The 19,561-nt window shown below is 33.3% G+C and overlaps 1 protein-coding gene across 6 annotated transcripts in view; it reads left to right on the forward strand.

The window, feature by feature from the left end:
• The window catches only part of map4k3a (mitogen-activated protein kinase kinase kinase kinase 3a), a 99,048-nt gene that overhangs the window by 63,174 nt on the left and 16,313 nt on the right, over positions 1-19,561 (forward strand). For 2 of the 6 annotated variants that reach the window (XM_051123339.1, XM_051123343.1), the window contains exons 13-18: positions 3,303-3,381; positions 3,795-3,853; positions 8,065-8,127; positions 13,975-14,033; positions 17,314-17,352; positions 18,179-18,253. In XM_051123339.1, coding sequence (XP_050979296.1) covers positions 3,303-3,381; positions 3,795-3,853; positions 8,065-8,127; positions 13,975-14,033; positions 17,314-17,352; positions 18,179-18,253 — 374 coding nt within the window. The remainder of the gene's footprint in view (positions 1-3,302; positions 3,382-3,794; positions 3,854-8,064; positions 8,128-13,974; positions 14,034-17,313; positions 17,353-18,178; positions 18,254-19,561) is intronic. The other 4 variants (XM_051123340.1, XM_051123345.1, XM_051123341.1 and 1 more) reach the window with 3 other exon arrangements.

The raw sequence follows: 19,561 nt of genomic DNA on the forward strand, positions 1-19,561 counted from the left end.
TCAAGGGTGAACTGAGTGAAAACTATCGGTAAATGTCTGGGTCATGTTTCAATCCAAAATCAAGCAGAAAAATAAGAAATTATATTTAGTAAAATAAATAAAATATAACCATTTTGAATGAACAGAAACATTTTCTATACCATACATTACTGTTGTAAAAAATAATGTAATGGACCATTAAATTAAACAGAAATTAAACAGACTTTGTATAATAATAATAATAATAATATGTTTTCATTTTACTTTTTCTTTACTATTTTATTTTATTTTATTTTACAAAATTTCATTTTATATTACTTTTTGTAATATATTAATCATATCTGGACATAGTATATTTTCTTTTAAAATTTAGTCATCTTTTAAAATAAATCTTAGGTTATATAATGTTTTAATAAATATATGTTAATTTTAGTTTACCTTGAAGTAGTTTTGTTAATTTATATGTTCATTTGTAATAAAAAAAAAAAATCTTGTTTATTTTTTCTTTTGATTTTCTTGTGAAACACAATGTCAGGGTCATATTTAACCCATGAATAAAAGAAATTAAATAAAGAAAATGTTTTATAAAATGTATAATGTTTTAAAGCTTATTTTTAAAACTGCTTTTGCTTTATAATTTGGTCTATAATTAATTTTAGAGTTGATAATGCTTATTATTTTCATAGAAGAAAATCACTGTCCAGTCATGTCTAGATAGCAATTTTTTAAATCACAATTTTTTAAAATGAACCATTTTGGACATTATGAAACAGAACCCAAAATGTTCTTTTTTTTTTTTTTTTTTTTAATACCATTGACTTATTTTTGTCTACAAAATGAATAGTCAAGATTTATTCGCGATTTATATCCGCTGTGTCTTTTTTTGGAAAGCATAGATAATATCTTTTTAGTCACTGTACCATGTGGCCCAAGTGCAAAGAGGTGTGATAGAATATTCACAGGCGTCCGCTGAGAGAAGGGCGCAGTGTTTGGCATGCTGTCTATTTCTATTTCAGAGCCCCGCTGTGTCCTTGTTGTCTGAAGGTCGTGCGTCTGTTCCTCTGTCTTATCTCTCCTCATCACATCTCCTTCAGCCCGCCGCCGTGAAACTCAAGTGAAGGATGTCCTTCAGCGACCATTTTGTTTCCCGGACCCGCTCAGGATACAAACGTCTGCGTGTGTTTGTGTGCGGTGCTTATGCATGCGTTTCCATAACCACAGGCATGTGTGTGTGTTGCTGATGGAAGGTGTTCTCTGATTCATGAATGACAGCAAACTTTTCAGGATAGTCATCAGGGACCCAGCTGTCGGACGCCCAGTAGGCCGTAATGATTTTCTCTTGGGCTGCAGTGAGACAGGACAGCAGCGTCAGACAGATAGGGATTGGGAGGGTCAGCATCATGACCCCTGCTGTTATCAGAGAGTGATGCCTGGCATGTATTTTTAGCTTCCAGAGTTTGCCCTCCACTGAGTCTCTGGCGATGGCACTAAGTGATATCTAAAGAGTAAGCGTTTAAGCCGCTCTTGTCTTAAACGTATTGATGTGTGCTGATTTTGCTGACGGGGTGTTTTTATCTTACTTGGCCTTCAGATCTGCTAAGAATGGCGCACTAATATGCAAGCTATCGATTGAGCACGGCTACAATTTAATGTTGTTTACGTATAAAAGCCATTCAACTTGACTTGTCAAATAAGATTGCTTAATGGGGGCTTTTCAATAACCAAAGATGATATATTGGCCCGATGACTAGCGTAATGCAATGAAATGATGGCAAATGGCAAATATAATACATTTTATTCAATAATCTATTAAAATTTACAGATTCAAGGGTGAACTGAGTGAAGACCATTAGTAAATGTCTGGGTAATGGTTCAATCCAAAATCAAGCATAAAAATAAGAAATTATATTTAGCGTATTTTAAGGCATTAAAATGCAATTATTAATTATTAAAATGCAATTGTTGCATTGTGTCAGTTGACAGTTGCACACTTTTATAATGATTCATTTTTTTAGAAAATCATTATTGTTATAAAAATAATGAAAAATGTGATGATCTTTAAATGAAACAGGCAAGTTTAATAAAAAAAAAAAATTGTTTTATATTTGTTTATTTTGTAAAATAAATAAAAAATAAAATATAACCATTTTAAATGAACAGAAACATTTTCAATACCATACATTACTGTTGTGAAAATAATGTAATGGGCCTTTAAATTAAACAGACTTTGTATAATAATAATAACAATATTTTATTTTACTTTATTTTGGATTACTTTATTTTTTCATTTTTTTAAACTTTTTTTATTTTATTTTACTTTATTTTATTTTACTTTACATTTTCATTTAATTTTACTTGACTTTACTTTTTCATTTTACTTTGTTTTTTTATTTTATTTTACTTCATTTCATTTTTTAACTTTATTTCATTTTACTTTATTTACTTTTAATTTTTTTAATTTAATTTAATTTAATTTGTCTTCATGTTATTTTATATTAGTTTGCTTTATTTTATTTTACATAATTTCGTGTTATTGTATTTTATTTTACTTTACCTCTTTTCCTTTTATTGTCCTTTATTTTGTTTTATTTTTCATTTAATTTAATTTCTTTATTTTGTTATTTCATTTTGCTTAATTTTATTTTACTTAATTTTATTTTATTTTACTTTATTCCACTTCATTTTATTTCATTTTCCTTAATTTTATTTTATTTTACATTATTTTACTTTATTTCATTTTCCTTAATTTTATTTTATTTCATTTCATTAATTTTGATTTTATTTAGCTTCACTTTATTGTTTCATTTTACTTTGGTTAATTTTATTTTACTTTATTTTATTTTATTTAATTTTATTCTACTTTTTCATTTTGTTTCACTTTGCTACATTTTATTTTACTTTATTTTATGTGATTTTATTTTAATTTATTTAATTTTACTTTATTTTACAGCGTTTTAGTTTATTTGTTTCATTTTAATTCATTTTATTTTATTTCATTTTACTTTGCTTCATTTTATTGTACTGTATTTTATTTTATTTTACTTCATGTTGTTTTACTGTATTTTATTTAATTTCATTTTATTCTGCTTTTTCATTTTGTTTCACTTTACTACATTTTATTTTATTTTATTTTATGTGATTTTAATTTATTTTATTTTATTTTTTATTTTAAGATTTCATGTGAGATCCCCCAAACATGAATAAAACACTTTAATTTGTCTTTAGTACTCTAAATGACTTAGAGATAGACTGTTCTTTTAGAGTTATTTTCTGGTTTGTATTTATTTTTATTCTCTGTGTTTTTGTTTTTTTTCTCTCCCTAGCCTCCAGTCTCTGTTCCACATCGGATTCGCTCAACAAGCCGTACTAGTCGGGAAGGGAAGACTCTGTCAGAGATTAACTGTGAGTGTTTGTTGGATTTCTCCCCTGGGCAGACCTGACAGGTGCTCCTGTTCTCCTGAGCATGGCTGAGTGAATTTCTCAGCCTCAGTTCTTCAGTGAATAAATCTGTCTGCAGGAGTATGCCAGAAATTCTCTCTCATGATCTGTCTGTCAGTATCTGCTGGGGGAGTTTTTAGACTCATCTGTATCACCTACCAGACATACATGCTGACTTAAAGAAACGTGTGGTTTTGAGTGAACATGGCAACATGAAGTGATTACTTAAAGTTCAGACTTCAAACACCAGTTATATTAACAAACTAACCGATTGTTTAAATAAAAATGAGTGTTTACTTTCCCTCATGTGCTTATATTTCTGTGCAATACGGAAAAAGTAGCGCTGTTCCTTTAATAATGTTTTTGTTTTCTTGCAGTCGGTCAGGTGAAGTTTGACCCTCCTTTAACAACAGAGACAAAACCACATCATGAACCGGTGAGCACCATCATCTTACTGCTGTTCGCTTTGAGATTTTCTGTGAATAAAAAACAATTATGTGAGATCAACCAATCAGAACACACGTCATGCGTTAGAACATGACATCATTCTGGCTCTGTTCCAAAACCTAGTAAGCTTTGTAAGGATTCTCAAAAATTCAAAAATGAATTCTAACAGAGTTTGGTGTTAGCATGTTGCTAAGCTAACAGTATGATAGTCTATGGCTGTCAGAATCTAATAATAAACGTAATAATAAAAGTGATGCTCCTTTAAATAAAACAGGCTTATAAAATAATAAAAAGCATAAAACTATATAAATATAGAGGCACTCATAAATATTGTGTAGATTCATACAGTTTTAATGACTTATTGATTCGTTTTAGTACCAAATGAAAAACTGTTTTATATATAATCTATATTTTTTGTCTTGTCAGCCGTCTTGTATTTTGTATTGATTTTTTTGCATAAGCAATGCAATGAAAAATAAATGTGATGTCGCTTTGAATTGCTGTCTTAGTATGTCTAAATTAGGATTCTTACCTTTAATAACAGCCTTTATGTTGAAATTGTGTCTATGATCCCTCCATGGGGATCTAACTAGGTTTTGGAACAGAGCAACTGTGGGACCGCCCAGTCATGTCAAGCTTAATTTAAAATCACACTGCCTTTCTAGCCATCCACGGTGCTCATAACTGTGTATAGTGAACACTTCCAAATGATTTTTCCCTATAAGCTGACACTTCCTATTATGTAAAATTTTCCTTACGTACACCTCAATCCCAGCTCGTCTCCTGACAGCGGCTTGTTTTCTCACACACCGTGTTTGACTGTTGTGCATTTGAGACGTCTGTCTCGCACTCTCGCCACCACGATAATTGAAAGGTTAGATGCAGCTTTCCGTGGCATCTAATCAATAAGACTTCCTTTAAGCGCTGCAGAAAAATGCAGCGTTGACTCATCTTTGTCTCATTTGAGCACTAAGAGTTTCTCATGTTGTAACTGGATTTGTCATCCTTTTATAAACCAGATCATTTTTTAACAGCAGGACATCAAATTAATGCCGAATCCCATTGTAGCTTCATGCTTATGATGTCATCTTCTGAATAGGAACTCACTTCTGAAGAAGCTCACATCCCCCCACGCTTTGATTTTCTTTTTATTTTCTGGATTCACATCACGTTGCCCTACTGTTTCAAAGAAGCAGTACATAATTGCTGCAACTAGCAGGTCTTTAAGGCTGTCATCACATTTGAAACCATCAACTCAAGCGATAAACAACATTTTTGTAGATTTCTGTCACCTTTAAAACAACATGTGTCTGTCTGTCTATTTATCTGTCTGTCTAGATGTGTTTTAAAGGTGATGGAAATCTACAAAAATATGTCCTACAGCCATTTTTTAAGAAAAGGGATGTGTCAAAATTATCAGTTATTATATTAATTTTAAATATATACATATATCTTACTGTCTTAAGAAAAAACAATTGTCGATTTCATGTGTTTATTGGTCTGAACAAAATCAGCAGACGGGTTGATTGAAAATCCAGTTTTATTTTCTGACAGCAGATGGCGTGTTTGAAACGGCAAAAATGAAGCGGTTTTCACAGTAACGTCTGTACACAAAGCAGCTGCGCTCATATATGTTACGTTATCCGACAAAAATAAAAATGCAATTGAAACTTTACTGAAAACAGTCAGTTCCCTTCAGAGGTACATTCATATAAAAAACACCCGTGCCACGTTTTAACTTTAAAACATGCTACGCTCATTTATTCAGTGAAAACTTTTGAATTTTTGAAGTTTAATCCAGCAATAGTTTAATTGCAATATTTGTCATTCTGCTCTCAAATTTAGACTTCACTTGTACCGTTTAAGGCATTTAAGACTTTTTATAAGGACTAGGGCTGTCACTAATGATTATTTTGGTAATCGAGTAATCCATCGATTATTCTAACGATTAATCGGATAATTAGAATTAATTTTTGTAGTAATAAAAATTTGGGCTGCCCCCTAATAGTTGACTCTCCGTTAGTCGGTGAGAAGAGGCTTGGTCAACCAAACTTTTATTAGTGGCTTAGTTGCAGAAAATAAAAAAATTCCACAGGATGTGACGGACAGATCGTTAACGGCTGCTCTATTTGGTAATATAGTACATTGGGCAGGACATCCAAATGCTCACCTATTATTCATCAACCTCAAATATGGCTTATCATCTAAAATACGTAATGTTAACCTAGTAAAATGTGTGCTACTGAAGTGTCTGTGTGGAGTGTGGAAGCTGAACAATACCGCGCTCACTGCATGACAGATGGAGACACCGGTGCAGTCACTTGCCCTTAAAATACTCCGTCATTTTTGGTCATACAGATAAAAGTAATACATCTTTCGAATTTGTAAAGACTCTATGTTTATTTGTGTGCGCTCACAATAACAACGAAACGTTGCGCTTTTATAAAATAATTAAAACAAACAAGATGCTCTTTCTGCCGTCTCGGCTTCTGTGAACTTGAGCGCAAAACTTTTAAACTCTGTGTATGCTTGCCTTACAGACATGAAAAATATATCTATAGAGTGTGAAATGTCTACTTTCAAATGAGCCAATTAAAATCGTAAACAAATATTCTCAGATTATGTAATCCCCGTGAAACATGCATATGGGCGCATCACTATTGCGGAGGTGACGAGTCAGTGTCGCTGACTTCAGCTTAAGCTGAAAACGAAGAAAGCACTAGTTTATAAATAAATTATTAAAACGTTAATGCAGTCTCCTTGCTGTTTTTCCCTGACACATTCATAATTATTATGTCTGCTGGTGTGCTGTGGCAAGCTTTTTTTGACTGCACTTGAGCGTTTATTAGGCTATGTAGGCAATTAAATGCTTATTATTATGACTTATATGGTTTATTAATAAATGTGCGACTAATGCTTAAAATGAACAACTGCTAGTCGACCAGAAAATCTTTAGTCGAGGGCAGCCCTAATAAAAATAGACATAAGCGAACAATAGCTTTTAAAATTACTTGAATACACGTATAATAGCAATGAGGCAATAATAATTGGTTCAAATAAAGTATCAAAAGCAAGTAGTTATGTTTTTTTTTCAAACAAAACTGTAAAAATACATAATGTATTATAAACAAGGCCTGCAGAAGGCGCCAATAGCCTGATGATTGTTTTTACACTTTACAGCACGATCTAATCCTTGTTTAGTATTGACTTAACAAACATTTAACATCCACTTAATCTTTAATATTTGACAATTTCTTTATGACAAAAATGCTATAGCCACTGTTATTTCTTGAATATGTGGACATCAATGCATGTAAATGAGAGGATTTGAGCTTTTATTTTGAAATCACGATGAACAGTTAGCATATTGAGAAAGATATAGTTGTCTTCTCCTGCGTTTGCGTAGGTTTTTATAAATAATTTACCTTACAAGTCTAATGAAATGGCACATTTCATTCACAAATGAACGTTATAATAATCCAAACTCACAGCAATATGCATACATATATAAATGATAACAGTTTGTGTGGAGCAGCATTGTGAACGGTGCTGCTCTGAGATACATGTACATAACCTACAAGCATGTAAATAATTAAAGCACATATTTATTTAATTGAATCGCTGTGTTAGTGAATTCACAATAGCGTTATGCTTTATTATCATTTTTAAATAGGTCTAGTAATGCGTTTCATGGATTCTCATCCGTGGAATGCGCTTCCGGCTTTTTTCAGGTAACTCGACACAGGGATTTTTTACAAATATGGTACTCGAATTGAATCACGTAATCGTGACAGCCCTAGTAAGCACATTGTTTAAATAGTCCATATGAAATCAGTGGTTCAACCTTAATTTTATGAAGCTATAAGAATACTTTTTGTGTGCAAAGAAAACAAAAATAATGTCACGCTGACTTGACATAGTAATAGAGCAGAATTATAGTCTCTGTAGCTCTGTGGTACTTGGGCAGCCATTGTGGTCATGATACCACAACACCACTTTTCAGCAATTATGTACTGTCTCTTTAACACACCGGCCTGTTTAATAAATCAGGTGGGCATGGCCTTTGCAAACACCACTTCACCCATCAACTACCCACCACCCCGGCCGCCTGTAACTCATCAATCTTTGTTTTTGTGAAACCACATGGGCATCACGTGTGTGTGTGATTAACCGAAGTTTCTTGGTCCTTCTACTAAACAGCCCGACACTGACGATTTTTTGGACTGTGCCGAGGAAATATACTACACTGCAAGATCTAATCTGGTATTTTTTGTTTGTATTTTACTCTATCTTTGTCTTCGCGTACCCTATCTTTTTTTTTTTGGTCTTTTCCATAGCATCTTGTCCGCTTGGCAGCGCTTGTGTAGTGTACTCATCCTCCCGTATATGACTTTCATCTCTTTTGTTCATATCATCGCCATTCATTTTGCCTTGTCTTATTTAGATCATGGCAGTCTGTGTCTTTTCATCTTGCCTGTGTATAATATCAGTGTTATTGTCTCTGTCTTTCATGCCAGATCTCTGTGCTGGATCATTTTTTAGGTATTTCATCCTCTAGCTTCATTTAAAGACACATCCCTTAAAGTCGATACGTCGCTGCACTTTTCAGTAATCAAAAGCACTTTGAAATTGCAAAGCAAAGCATTTTATGTAGTCAAGGCCTCTGAGGGGCTTTATTTTTAGGGCTTGTCACAATCAGACACATCTTGAAAGCGAGCGAGAGTGAAGGAGAGAGAGAGATTAGGGTTAGACAGACGGAATGGATGTTGAGTGGGGCAGAGAAGGTGAGCGGTTGGGGAAAAACAAGAAAAGGGAGAGAGAGAGGGAAAATAAAGAGTCTGAAGTGCCTGTGAATGTCCCACAGGGATGGTTAAACCAAAGTGCTCTGCAGGTCTGTGAGTGAGGGGGAAAACATTGCCTCAGCAAGCAACGCTTTGCGCAACAAACCCAGCATACAAGCTCTGTTTGAGGTATCAGCTAATTCTGCAGCAGGGACACAACCTCACCGCTCCCGCTCAACACCAATTTATTGTGAACACCTACGGTGCTCAACAGTGTTTGCTTACTGAATTCCAATTGGATGTCTTTCTTACCTCTGTTTGCATACTGAATTGTGATTTGTCTTTGTTTGCATCTATTTAGCTGCATTCTAAACTGCAAGGATTGTGTTGTTTTCCATACACAGCTGTCATGAGTGCCAAAGGGGTCTGATGCATCATTATCCACACATTCTAAAACATCTTATATTGAACATCTTATATTAATGATTTTTTTTTTCTTTTTTTATTAATTATACTGGATCTTGAATATTTATTGTGGAGTAAATTAGCTTAAATCACCATATTAAATTCACAAAATTAATTTGACATTTTCTTTTTAATTTGACATCTGCTATTTTAATTTTACACACACACACACACAGATATTTGTTTATATTTTACATTTTTTTCATATGTTGATATATACACATACACACACATTTTATAAATGTAGTACATTTAAGTACATTTTAATTTTTTTTTTTACTAAAAATATTTTTAAAAACGTACAACGTACATTTTACTTTTAATTATATTATTATAATATTTATTGTGGAGTAAATTAGCTTAATTCATAATATTAAATTCACTAAATTTTATTTGACATTTTCTTTTTAATTTGACATCTGCCATTTTAATTTTACACACACATACACAGATATTTGTTTATATTTTACATTTTTTTCATATGTTGATATATATATATACACACACACACACACACACACACACACACACACGTTTTTTATTAAAAATATAAAAAAACGTACATTTTACTTTTAATTATATTTATTGTGGAGTAAATTAAGCTAATTCACAGTATTAAATTCACAAAAGTAATTTGACATTTTTCTTTTTAATTTGACATCTGCTATTTTAATTTTACTTATACACACACACAAGCACAGATATTTGTTTATATTTTACATATTTTTTTGCAAATGTCCATTTTTTTTAAAAGTTAACATTACCTTACATTGTGAATTAAGTGCATTTAATATTTCATATGTTGGTTTATACACACACATTTTGTAAATTTAGTAGTAGTACATTTTGCGAATTTTTTTTTTTTTACTAAAAATATAAAAAACAATTGTACATTTGCTTTGAATTATATTGGATCTTGAATATTTATTGTGGAGTAAATTAACCTAATTCACAATATTAAATTCACAAAAGTAATTTGACAGTTTTCTTTTTAATTTGATGTCTGCTATTTTATTTTTACTTATAAACACACACACACACACACACACACACACACACACACACACACAAGCATTTTTTTTGCAAATGTCCAGCTTTTTAAAGATAACATTACCTTACATTGTGAATTAAGTGCATTAATATTTCATATGTTGGTTTATACACACACACAAGCACAGATATGTATTTATATTTTACTTTTTTTTTTTTTTTGCAAATGTCCAATTTTTTAAAGTTTACATTACATTGTGAATTAAGTGCATATAGTATTTCATATGTTGATTCATACACACACACACACACACACACACACACTTTGTATATTTAGTACATTTAGGTACTTTTTGCTAAAATTTTTTACCTAAAATATGAAAATTTTGTATATTTTGCTTTGAATTAAATTGGATCTTGAATATTTATTGTGGAGTAAATTAACTTGATTCACAATATTAAATTCACAAAATTAATTTGACATTTTTCTTTTTAATTTGACATCTGGTATTTTAATTTTACGAACACACACACACACACACACACACACAGACACACACACACACAGACACACACACAAACATTTATTTATATATTTTGCTTTTTTTTAAGTTAACATTACATTAGATTTAATATTTCATAAGTTGCTTTATATACACACACACACACACCACACACATTTTGTAAATTTAGTACATTTAAGTACATTTTGCTAAAAAGTTTTAATAAACATTTTGTAATTTTGTAATTTTTAATTATATTGGATCTTGAATATTTATTGTGGAGTAAATTAACTTAACTATTTTAATTGGACATCTGCTTTTTTCATTTTACACACACACAGATTTATTTATATTTTACTTTTTTTTTTTTTTTTTTTTTTTTTTTTTTTTGCAAGTGCAAATTTTTGCAAAGTATGCAAATACATACTTATACATATATGCAAATTTTTCTGTGCATTTCATAAATTTGGTAAATGTAATATTTCTTTTTGCTTATTTATTATATATATACACACAGATTGTGAATACTAATTTTATTGTTTGGCTTTTTAGTGGATTTTGCTATTGGACAATGACAGGGAAATATTGGAGAATGGTGTTGCATAGTTTGCCAAGTTTTAAATAGCCTCACCGTGCAAAGAAACGTTTTTCCCTTTTTCATCTTTTTTGCATTTTTAAGGCTTTCTTGAGTGACACCTCATCCATCTGGTCTGAAGCCCACGCAGTGAGGTGGCACAGCAAATCACATGCTTGGAATGGGTGTCTTTGACTGCCTATGAAGAAACCAAAGGGAGGCAGATGAAAGAAGGCGGTGACAGAAGCAGTGAAGCGGATAGTCTGGGATGTTCTGTTAGCTTTTACTCTTCCATCCTTTCTCTCTCCATCACTCTTACTGAAAAGCCTCCCATCAGCAGAAAGGCAGCAAGCGAATAAGGATATGACAGTTTGCTGCGCAAAGGAAATTTGGTTTGTTAATCTTCAGGGCAAAATCAATGAGGTTTTGCATGGCTGAAAGCTGTATTCCAGAGAGAGAGAGAAAGAGACAGAGAGAGAGAGAGAGTAAGACGGAGAAAACGAGCGATAGAGGTATGGAAGCTGCAAAAAAGAGAAAGAAAAATTAAAGACAGTTTGAGAGAGAAGAAGGTCCTCAGGATTAATCGTCAGTAACCTGATTATTATAGCAAAATCCTCTGCCAGAACATTTCCTCTAATGGATGAGGCACCGCAGCCAACTTCCCTCAAAGAAATAAGACACACCATTTCTCTTAAAGGAATAGTCCAGATTTTTTTTTTTTTTTTTTTTAACCACCACATCTATGATATATTGTGACTGCTTCAGTGCATATTTTGGGTGCCAATATTTTGTAATACAAATTGTATTATTGGAAAATTCTAACATTTAAAACCTAAATAATAAAAATGTATAGAATTAATACATTTAATTTAAATAATAAAATAATTAATAATTTTATAAATTTAATTAAAAAATTGTTAATTTAATTCAATAATAATAATAATAATAATAATGTAATAAAAATACATTAAAATTGTCTGGCTTATGTAGGGTTTTTCTGGGTTCCTTCCTTGTCCTTTCCTGGTATTCCCATGTGGATCACAAGTTAAATTAACCTTGTTAACTTTTTCAGTTGGTCGTGACGTGTTGAAATTACATTAGCTCCCCATCCAGCTTCCATTATAAGATTAGATTATTTACTGTAAACACGTTTTCTCCACACACTAAGGGATGAGTTGAAACTGTTGTGGTATAATCGACATGCCACAGATAGGCATTAGGTCGAAAACAATATCATACTCCTACAATATTCCTCACTTTGCACTTTTTCAATGTCTGAGGTGCTGCTTTTAATAGATGCTGCCTCTGTTTTATGGTTCCATTAATTCATGAACACTAAGCTATTTCAAGTCATTGCCTGCTTGAATGATCATATTGGTGAGTGGGAGGAGAGATAGCACATGGCCCAGTCCACCCACAGAGCTCTAATTAAGAGTACAACATTGGGAGAAGTTTGAATTAATTCCTTTCCAACAGTCCTCTGCAGTCGTTTCATCCTAAAGCTTGAATTTAAGTTTTTCGGTATTGAAAAGATAGGTTGTCTGTCTAGGTGTGCTTAATCTGTTAATCTTCCATGTGAATAAAGTTGCGTTTCTTTTTGTAGTGTAAAATATGATTTAAAGCGATAGTTCACCCAAAAATGAAAATTACCCCATGATTTACTCACCCTCAAGCCATCCTAGATGTATATGACTTTCTTCCTTCAGATGAATACAGTCTGAGTTATATTAAAAAAATGTTCTCGCTCTTCCCAGCTTTATAATGGCAGTGAATGGGTGTTGAGATTTTAAAGTCCAATAAAGTGCATCCATCCATCATAAAAACTACCCAACACAGCTCCTGGGGGTTAACAAAGGCATTCTGATGCGAATCGGCAATAATTATCATGATAAATGTCAAATCTTTATTCAATTCATATTGCTTTATTGGCATGACATACGTATACATATTGCTAAAGCATTGTACGTAGCAAAATAAAAACACAGAACAAAAATACATATAACATACATCCATAAATAAACAAAATACATATAAAATACATCCGGATATATATATGTATAAGCATTAATGGTTCTGCTAATACAGATGTGTTCACTCTTTACTTCTTAGTTTGTGGCATTTATAAATATGATGTGCTACCAAAGAGGAAGTAGGTCCTTCACCAAGGGGTGATTTTCATTTTTAGATGAACTATCCCTTTAATATTTGTTTCATTGTACTAAAAACTGTCTTTTCAAACTTACATGCAATTTTTTCTGCTGATCATGAAAGGTGGTATTGAAAAATGTCTCTGTGTTTTGTTTTTTGCCTACAATGAAAGTCAGTGTTGGTTTGGACACCATTGACTTTCATTGAATGCAGAAACATACTTCAAAGTATCTTTTAAAAATTTTATGAAAACTGACAATCTAAGAAAAGAAACCAAAGATGATTATGGCAAGAGCTGTGCGCTTGCTTGCTGTTGTAGCGCTTATATACTGTAGATGAATGCTCATCGTCTCTTCCATTGTTTTCACTCACTAATCAACCTTGAAAATCCAAAACTGTTATATAACCGCATGTATGGATTAATAGCAAACAACACTAGTGACAAACAAATAACCTAGAGTTCATAATCGCCCAATCTGATTTGCCAACACCATGTCAACCAGGTCTTAACATTCATTTCTCTTTTCATGCATCTTCTGACATGTGCATGAATGTAGCCCAAGCTCTGTGTAAACATACCAGCGTTCCGCATATTTTGAAGCCTAACATGAAGATATGCTCTATGTGACTTCCTTTCTCTTTATTCCAGGATTTACAGATGGATTATGGACAGGGATCGCCTAAAGGCTCCATCTTGGGAGGAAACAAGTAAGTTTCAGCTCACGGTTGCACATTAGATTAAAAGTCAGACAATAAAAATTCAGTCCACCTTTTCCACCTTTTTCTTCCTGTAAGAGCGGGCGTGGTCATATGTAGATTTTATGGGTGTGGCTTCAGGTCTCTGCCTCCCAGCTATTTTTAGCTGTACAAAACAGCTCGTTTTGCTGTTTTTATTTATTTTTTCTATCTTTTTAAACGCTCTGCATAGAGCCCTAGAGGATCTTAGGAAACACTGCATCGTCACGTTGTCAGCTTGATGATGCATTGAGTTCAGTTGTATGTCAAGCTGTGTATGTTTTCGTTTCCCTGTATTCACGAGGGAGTTCATTCAGAGGTAAAGCCACATGCAGGGTTTGTTCATGATGTGTGTGTTTTTCTCTGTACATCCATTTTTCTCACACGTGACATTGCTGTCTCACTAGTGTGACACTTGCAGGTAGCTTGCGTGGGATCTATACAACTGCCGTTCTTTTCTAATACACACGCCCTGTGCCTTGTTGACGGTTTTTGCCATATAGTGAACAGAAGGTCGAGTACACCAGATGGAGTGGCAGTGAAACCGTTCCCTCTGTGTTTGTGTGAGCGCCTGTGCGTGTGCTCAGAGGTGTTGCTCTCAGCTCTCGTCAACAGATGGGTCCCGAGCACTTTCAAGAGACACCCCCTCAGCGTCACACTTCACCGTATATGAGCTCTCATCCGCTCTCATTCGCTCTCATTCAGTCGGTTTCATGCGCGGATGCAGTAATCAGCCTCTGTTTGGTTAATGATGAACTCTGTAGCTGTAAAAGTAGAATAGTATTGTCAGGATGAATAGTCCAGGTGCCTGTGCTCTTTTGGTAGTTGCAATGTTTATGGTCATTTATGGTTATTTTTATGGTCGTGCTTTATTGTAAATATGGCTAAAGTGCACTCTGCTTATCTTATGCTATGCTATAATTTATGCATTATAGCTGTTATATTGTGTATTTTTGGTGCAGGTGAAATGATGTATTGCATTCTATAGTACTGCAACATTCATTACAATAACTTTTTATGGATAGAGCTTCTATTGATCCATTATACTGCGACCTAAGAGACATTTTTAACTGATACTCTAGTAGAAATACTAGATTCACCAGTGCATTTGTCCACCTTTATTTATTTAGTGATTTGTTTTTATTTTTTAAGTTCCTGATAATAGAGGAGTACTGAGATACAGTGAGTAGTTTTCTGTAGGTTGTGCCGCTTTAAAATTGTGGCCACCACGGGGTTCTTATATGACTGGATATTTTTAAAAGTTCTACTTTTGGGGGGAAAAAAATATGGTGTACTTTAAGATTAATTAGCTACAAATCTCAAGAAGTGAGAAAATTTGTGTTCAGCCTTAGCTTTATGATGGAGAAATCCATCATGGTATTTTCTCTTGCAGATGGTGCACGGAAATGTAATTTTCACATTTAGGGTGGCTGTCGTCTAATATCGCATGTCTTTTTGTGATTTTATAAGAACTGCATAATGTGCTGCTTTTTTCTGTTTCAGATCTCTGTCATTTTATGTCTGTTCAAATGATGTTTAGTCGGTCAGATTTTGTATTTCACATATATTGTTGATGTAGGACCTTTTGGTCTTTGTACACTACCAGTCAAAAGTTTTTGAACAGTAAGATTTTCAATGTTTTTAAAGAAGTCTCTTCTGCTCACTAAGCAGAAAGAAATTATAGAAATCAATACTTTTATTCAGCAAGGGTGCTTTAAATTGATCAAAAGTGGTGATAAAGACATTTATAATGTTACAAAAGATTTCTATTTCAGATAAATGCTGTTCTTCTGAACTTTCTGTACTCGGTTGTTTTCAAAATAATAATAATAAATGTTTTTTGAGCAGCAAATCAGAATATTAGAATGATTTTTAAAGGTTTATGTGAGTGGAGTAATGATGCTAAAAATTCAGCTTTGAAATCACAGGAATAAATTACATTTTAAAATATATTCAAATAGAAAACTGTTATTTTAAGTAGTACAAATATTTCAAAAATGTACTCTTTTTGCTGTACTTTGGATCAAATAAATGCAGGCTTGATGTGAAGAGACTTCTTTAAAAAACATTAAAAATTTTGCTGTTCAAAAACTTTTGACTGGTAGTGTAAATAGAGTTTTTAAGAAATGTATGATTAAAGATTATGTTGATCAAAGGTTAATAGGATTCTTCACCCAAAAATGAAAGTTATGTTATTAATCACTCACTCTCTTGTCGTTCCAAACCCGTAGGACCTTCATTGATCTTCATAACACAAATTAAGATATTTTTTATAAAATCTGAGAGCTTTATTACCCTGCACTATAAAATAGTCCATGTGACATACAGTTTGTGCACAAAGAAATGACTTTATTCAACAATTTCTTCTCTTCCATGTCAGTGTTCGATGTGCATTCACGACAATACCATGAAGCACCATAAAGTTATTTTTGTTTTCTCTGTGCACAAAAAGTATTCTCATAGCTTCATAAATAACGGTTGAAACACTGATGTCACATGGACTGTTTTAACGATGTCCTTACTACCTTTCTTGGCCTTAAACGCTGTAGTTGTGTTGCTGTCTATGCAGGGTCAGAAAGCTCTCAGATATCATCAAAAATATCTTCATTTGTGTTCTAAAGATGAGTGAAGATCTTACGGGTTTTGAGCGACATGAGGGTGAGTAATTAATGACAGAATTTTCATTTTTGGGTGAACTATCCCTTTAAGCCTTCAAAATGTAATCAAAGTAATGCTGTCATAATATTTGCATGCTGAATTGCAATCGGATCTTGTTTCTTGTACCTATTTACATACCAAATTATGATTGGATCACAGAATGAATACTAAGAGATGCAGCATTTCATTAGTGCAGAAACAAAACCTAAAACTTTTGCTACCTTGCGGGAACTGGTATTTTCTTGAGGAAACGTAAAAGCTCAACTGATTTTTCTTTTAAATCCTTTTTACAACAGAAAACCGTACTGTTCAATAATTTAGGTGCAGTGTAGATAAACAACTTTTGAACAGAGCTTCCAGACGGTCGGAAGCAGACATTCTCTTAAAATTTAACAGCTGAACATTGGACTGTTTCCCGGTGTCACCAGAGACAAATTAGCAGTAAATGCTTGTTTATTTAGCCTTAAATCAATGAGGGCTAATGGATCCCTTGATGTGTTATAAAACTGTGCGTCATGTGTTTTTACATGTGCTTTGCAGTGAAAGGATCACCTGTTATGTATCATCTCTCATTTTATAAGTTCTTTTTTTACAGGAGCCTCTTGAAATCTGTTGAAGAGGAGCTGCATCAGAGGTATGATGCCGTTGCTTTGTTTGTGTCCTTCACTCCTGTGCTCTTTCATAGTTTTTTTTTTTTTCCTTGGCTTCTTCTCTCTCTCTCTCTCTCTCTCTCTCTCTCTCTATCTTTCTATCTTTTTGCTGCTCTGTCAAACTCTACCCTTACATCTCTCTCTCACTGTCTCTCTGCATAGCTGGTTTTTCATCTGATCAATATTTGATGTGACCTAACCTTGCCCTTTTGTGCTTGTCCGAGTGGAACCAAAGGCTGATTTGCTTGGCAATGCTGTGTTGGAGATCTGTATTATTTTTGCCACAGTATTAGTTTTCCATTCCTCAGGGGGAAATTAACCAGTTAGTCCCTCTAAATGAAATTTACTCCAGATGCATGTCTAAATTGGTCGCTGGGATTGTCCTGATATTAATTAGTCACACTTTTTTTTTAAATGGCCGTCTTTAAAGGGAATGTCACTGAATCATCCTGAATCGCTGGATTATGTATTTATGTAGTTATGTTACAGTACCTAAATGTTGATTTTGAAATCACAATATCTTATGATGCATATGGGCTTGTTCATACAGGACATGTGTTTGTGTTCAAAAACATCAGGCAAAAAAAAGTGTGCGAGATGCATGAGATGCTGAAAAAACAGTGAGACGCATCACAGAGCTCACACAAATAGTCTAGTGCATATTTACATAAATGAACAGTTAAAAACTACTCTGAATGTCCTGTGTGAACAGCCCATTAACCTTTAATCTTATCCGTGGAAAGTCAAATTGTTTCATCAAATGAATAATCTTGATTGAATGAGCGCCGCAACCTTCTCAATCCTCATTAGGGGGCATGAGGCTCATTTGGAGGATGATGATGAGGGTGAAGATGATGGTGATGATCATGATGATGAATTGCAACAGTAAGTTCCTCCGATTCTATAGCCAATCTCTTCCTGCTGCTCTAGAGGTTAAACACATAAAGAGGGTTAGTGTACCCAAAAATGAAAATTCTGTCATTAATTACTCATCCTCATGTCTTTCCAAACCTGTAAGACCTTCGTTCTTCTTCAGAACACAAATTAAGATGTTTTTAATGAAATCTGAAAGCTTTCTGACCCTGCATAAACAGCAACGCAACTGACACGTTCAAGGCCAGAAAAGGTAGTAAGAACAACGAACAAGTAGTTCATGTGACATCAGTGGTTCAATCATAATTTTATGAAGCTATGAGAATACTTTTTTTGTGCACAATGACTTTATGCCTTTGTTAACTTCGTTTGATGAATAATTTTCGTCAAGGACACTGACGAAAATGAGACGATAACGAAACGAAAACTCTTTTGAATGACAAAAACTATGACGAAAAGCTATTGACATTTTTGTCAATTAATAAAAATGAGATGAAAATGTTAGGGAGGGAGGATTTCTGAATTTCTGCTGCATGGTTAAGAGGTTAGATGCGTACATTTGAACTGCTGATCTATCCGGCAGGACATAAGCTAGCATACATTTGCTGCAGGTCTCATAAAATGTTAAAAAATGTCAATATCTGGGAGTAAGAGAAGAGCAGACATATGGATAAATTTGACGGCGCAAAAGACACACATTGAAGCAGTGCCTATCACACAGCGCACGAGTGCTCTTTTGTATCGCACGAATGAAGAAATACACACAAAATGATGTGGAATTGTCCCTTTTGACAAGTATTCACGTAAACACACTCGATTACGTCTAGGGTAAACGTAAACATTTGGGAGAATAGCGGACGTGCATCTGTAAATTCCATCCGTGCATTTGACAGCAGTCTAATTTAATTGCTATTGTCTGTGGCATTGATGTTAATCAAGCAACAAAAGAAAGACAGAAAATCACTGCTCTTAGCTGAATCACTTTAGTAGTCCTAATAAAGATTAATCTACATTTATATAAATAAATATGTCTGCTTGGAAGAATGAAGAATGTGGTAAACAAGTTGTAATAAAGAATGCAGAATTATTTCATTGAAAAGAAGACAACGTTCTTGTTTCTTTATGAGAAGTAGTTTTACTTAATTTTAATATAAAGGCATGTTTCATGTCACAGCATTTAAAAATGTGTCTATCATGATAAAATAATTAAAGGAGAAGTCCACTTCCAGAATAACAAATAATTTACTCACCCCCTGGTCATCCAAGATGTTTATGTCTTTTTTTCTTCAGTCGTAAAGACATTATGTTTTTTAGGAAAAC

This window comes from Labeo rohita, chromosome 11 (genome assembly GCF_022985175.1).
Source record: "Labeo rohita strain BAU-BD-2019 chromosome 11, IGBB_LRoh.1.0, whole genome shotgun sequence".
Taxonomy (NCBI): Eukaryota; Metazoa; Chordata; class Actinopteri; order Cypriniformes; family Cyprinidae; genus Labeo; species Labeo rohita.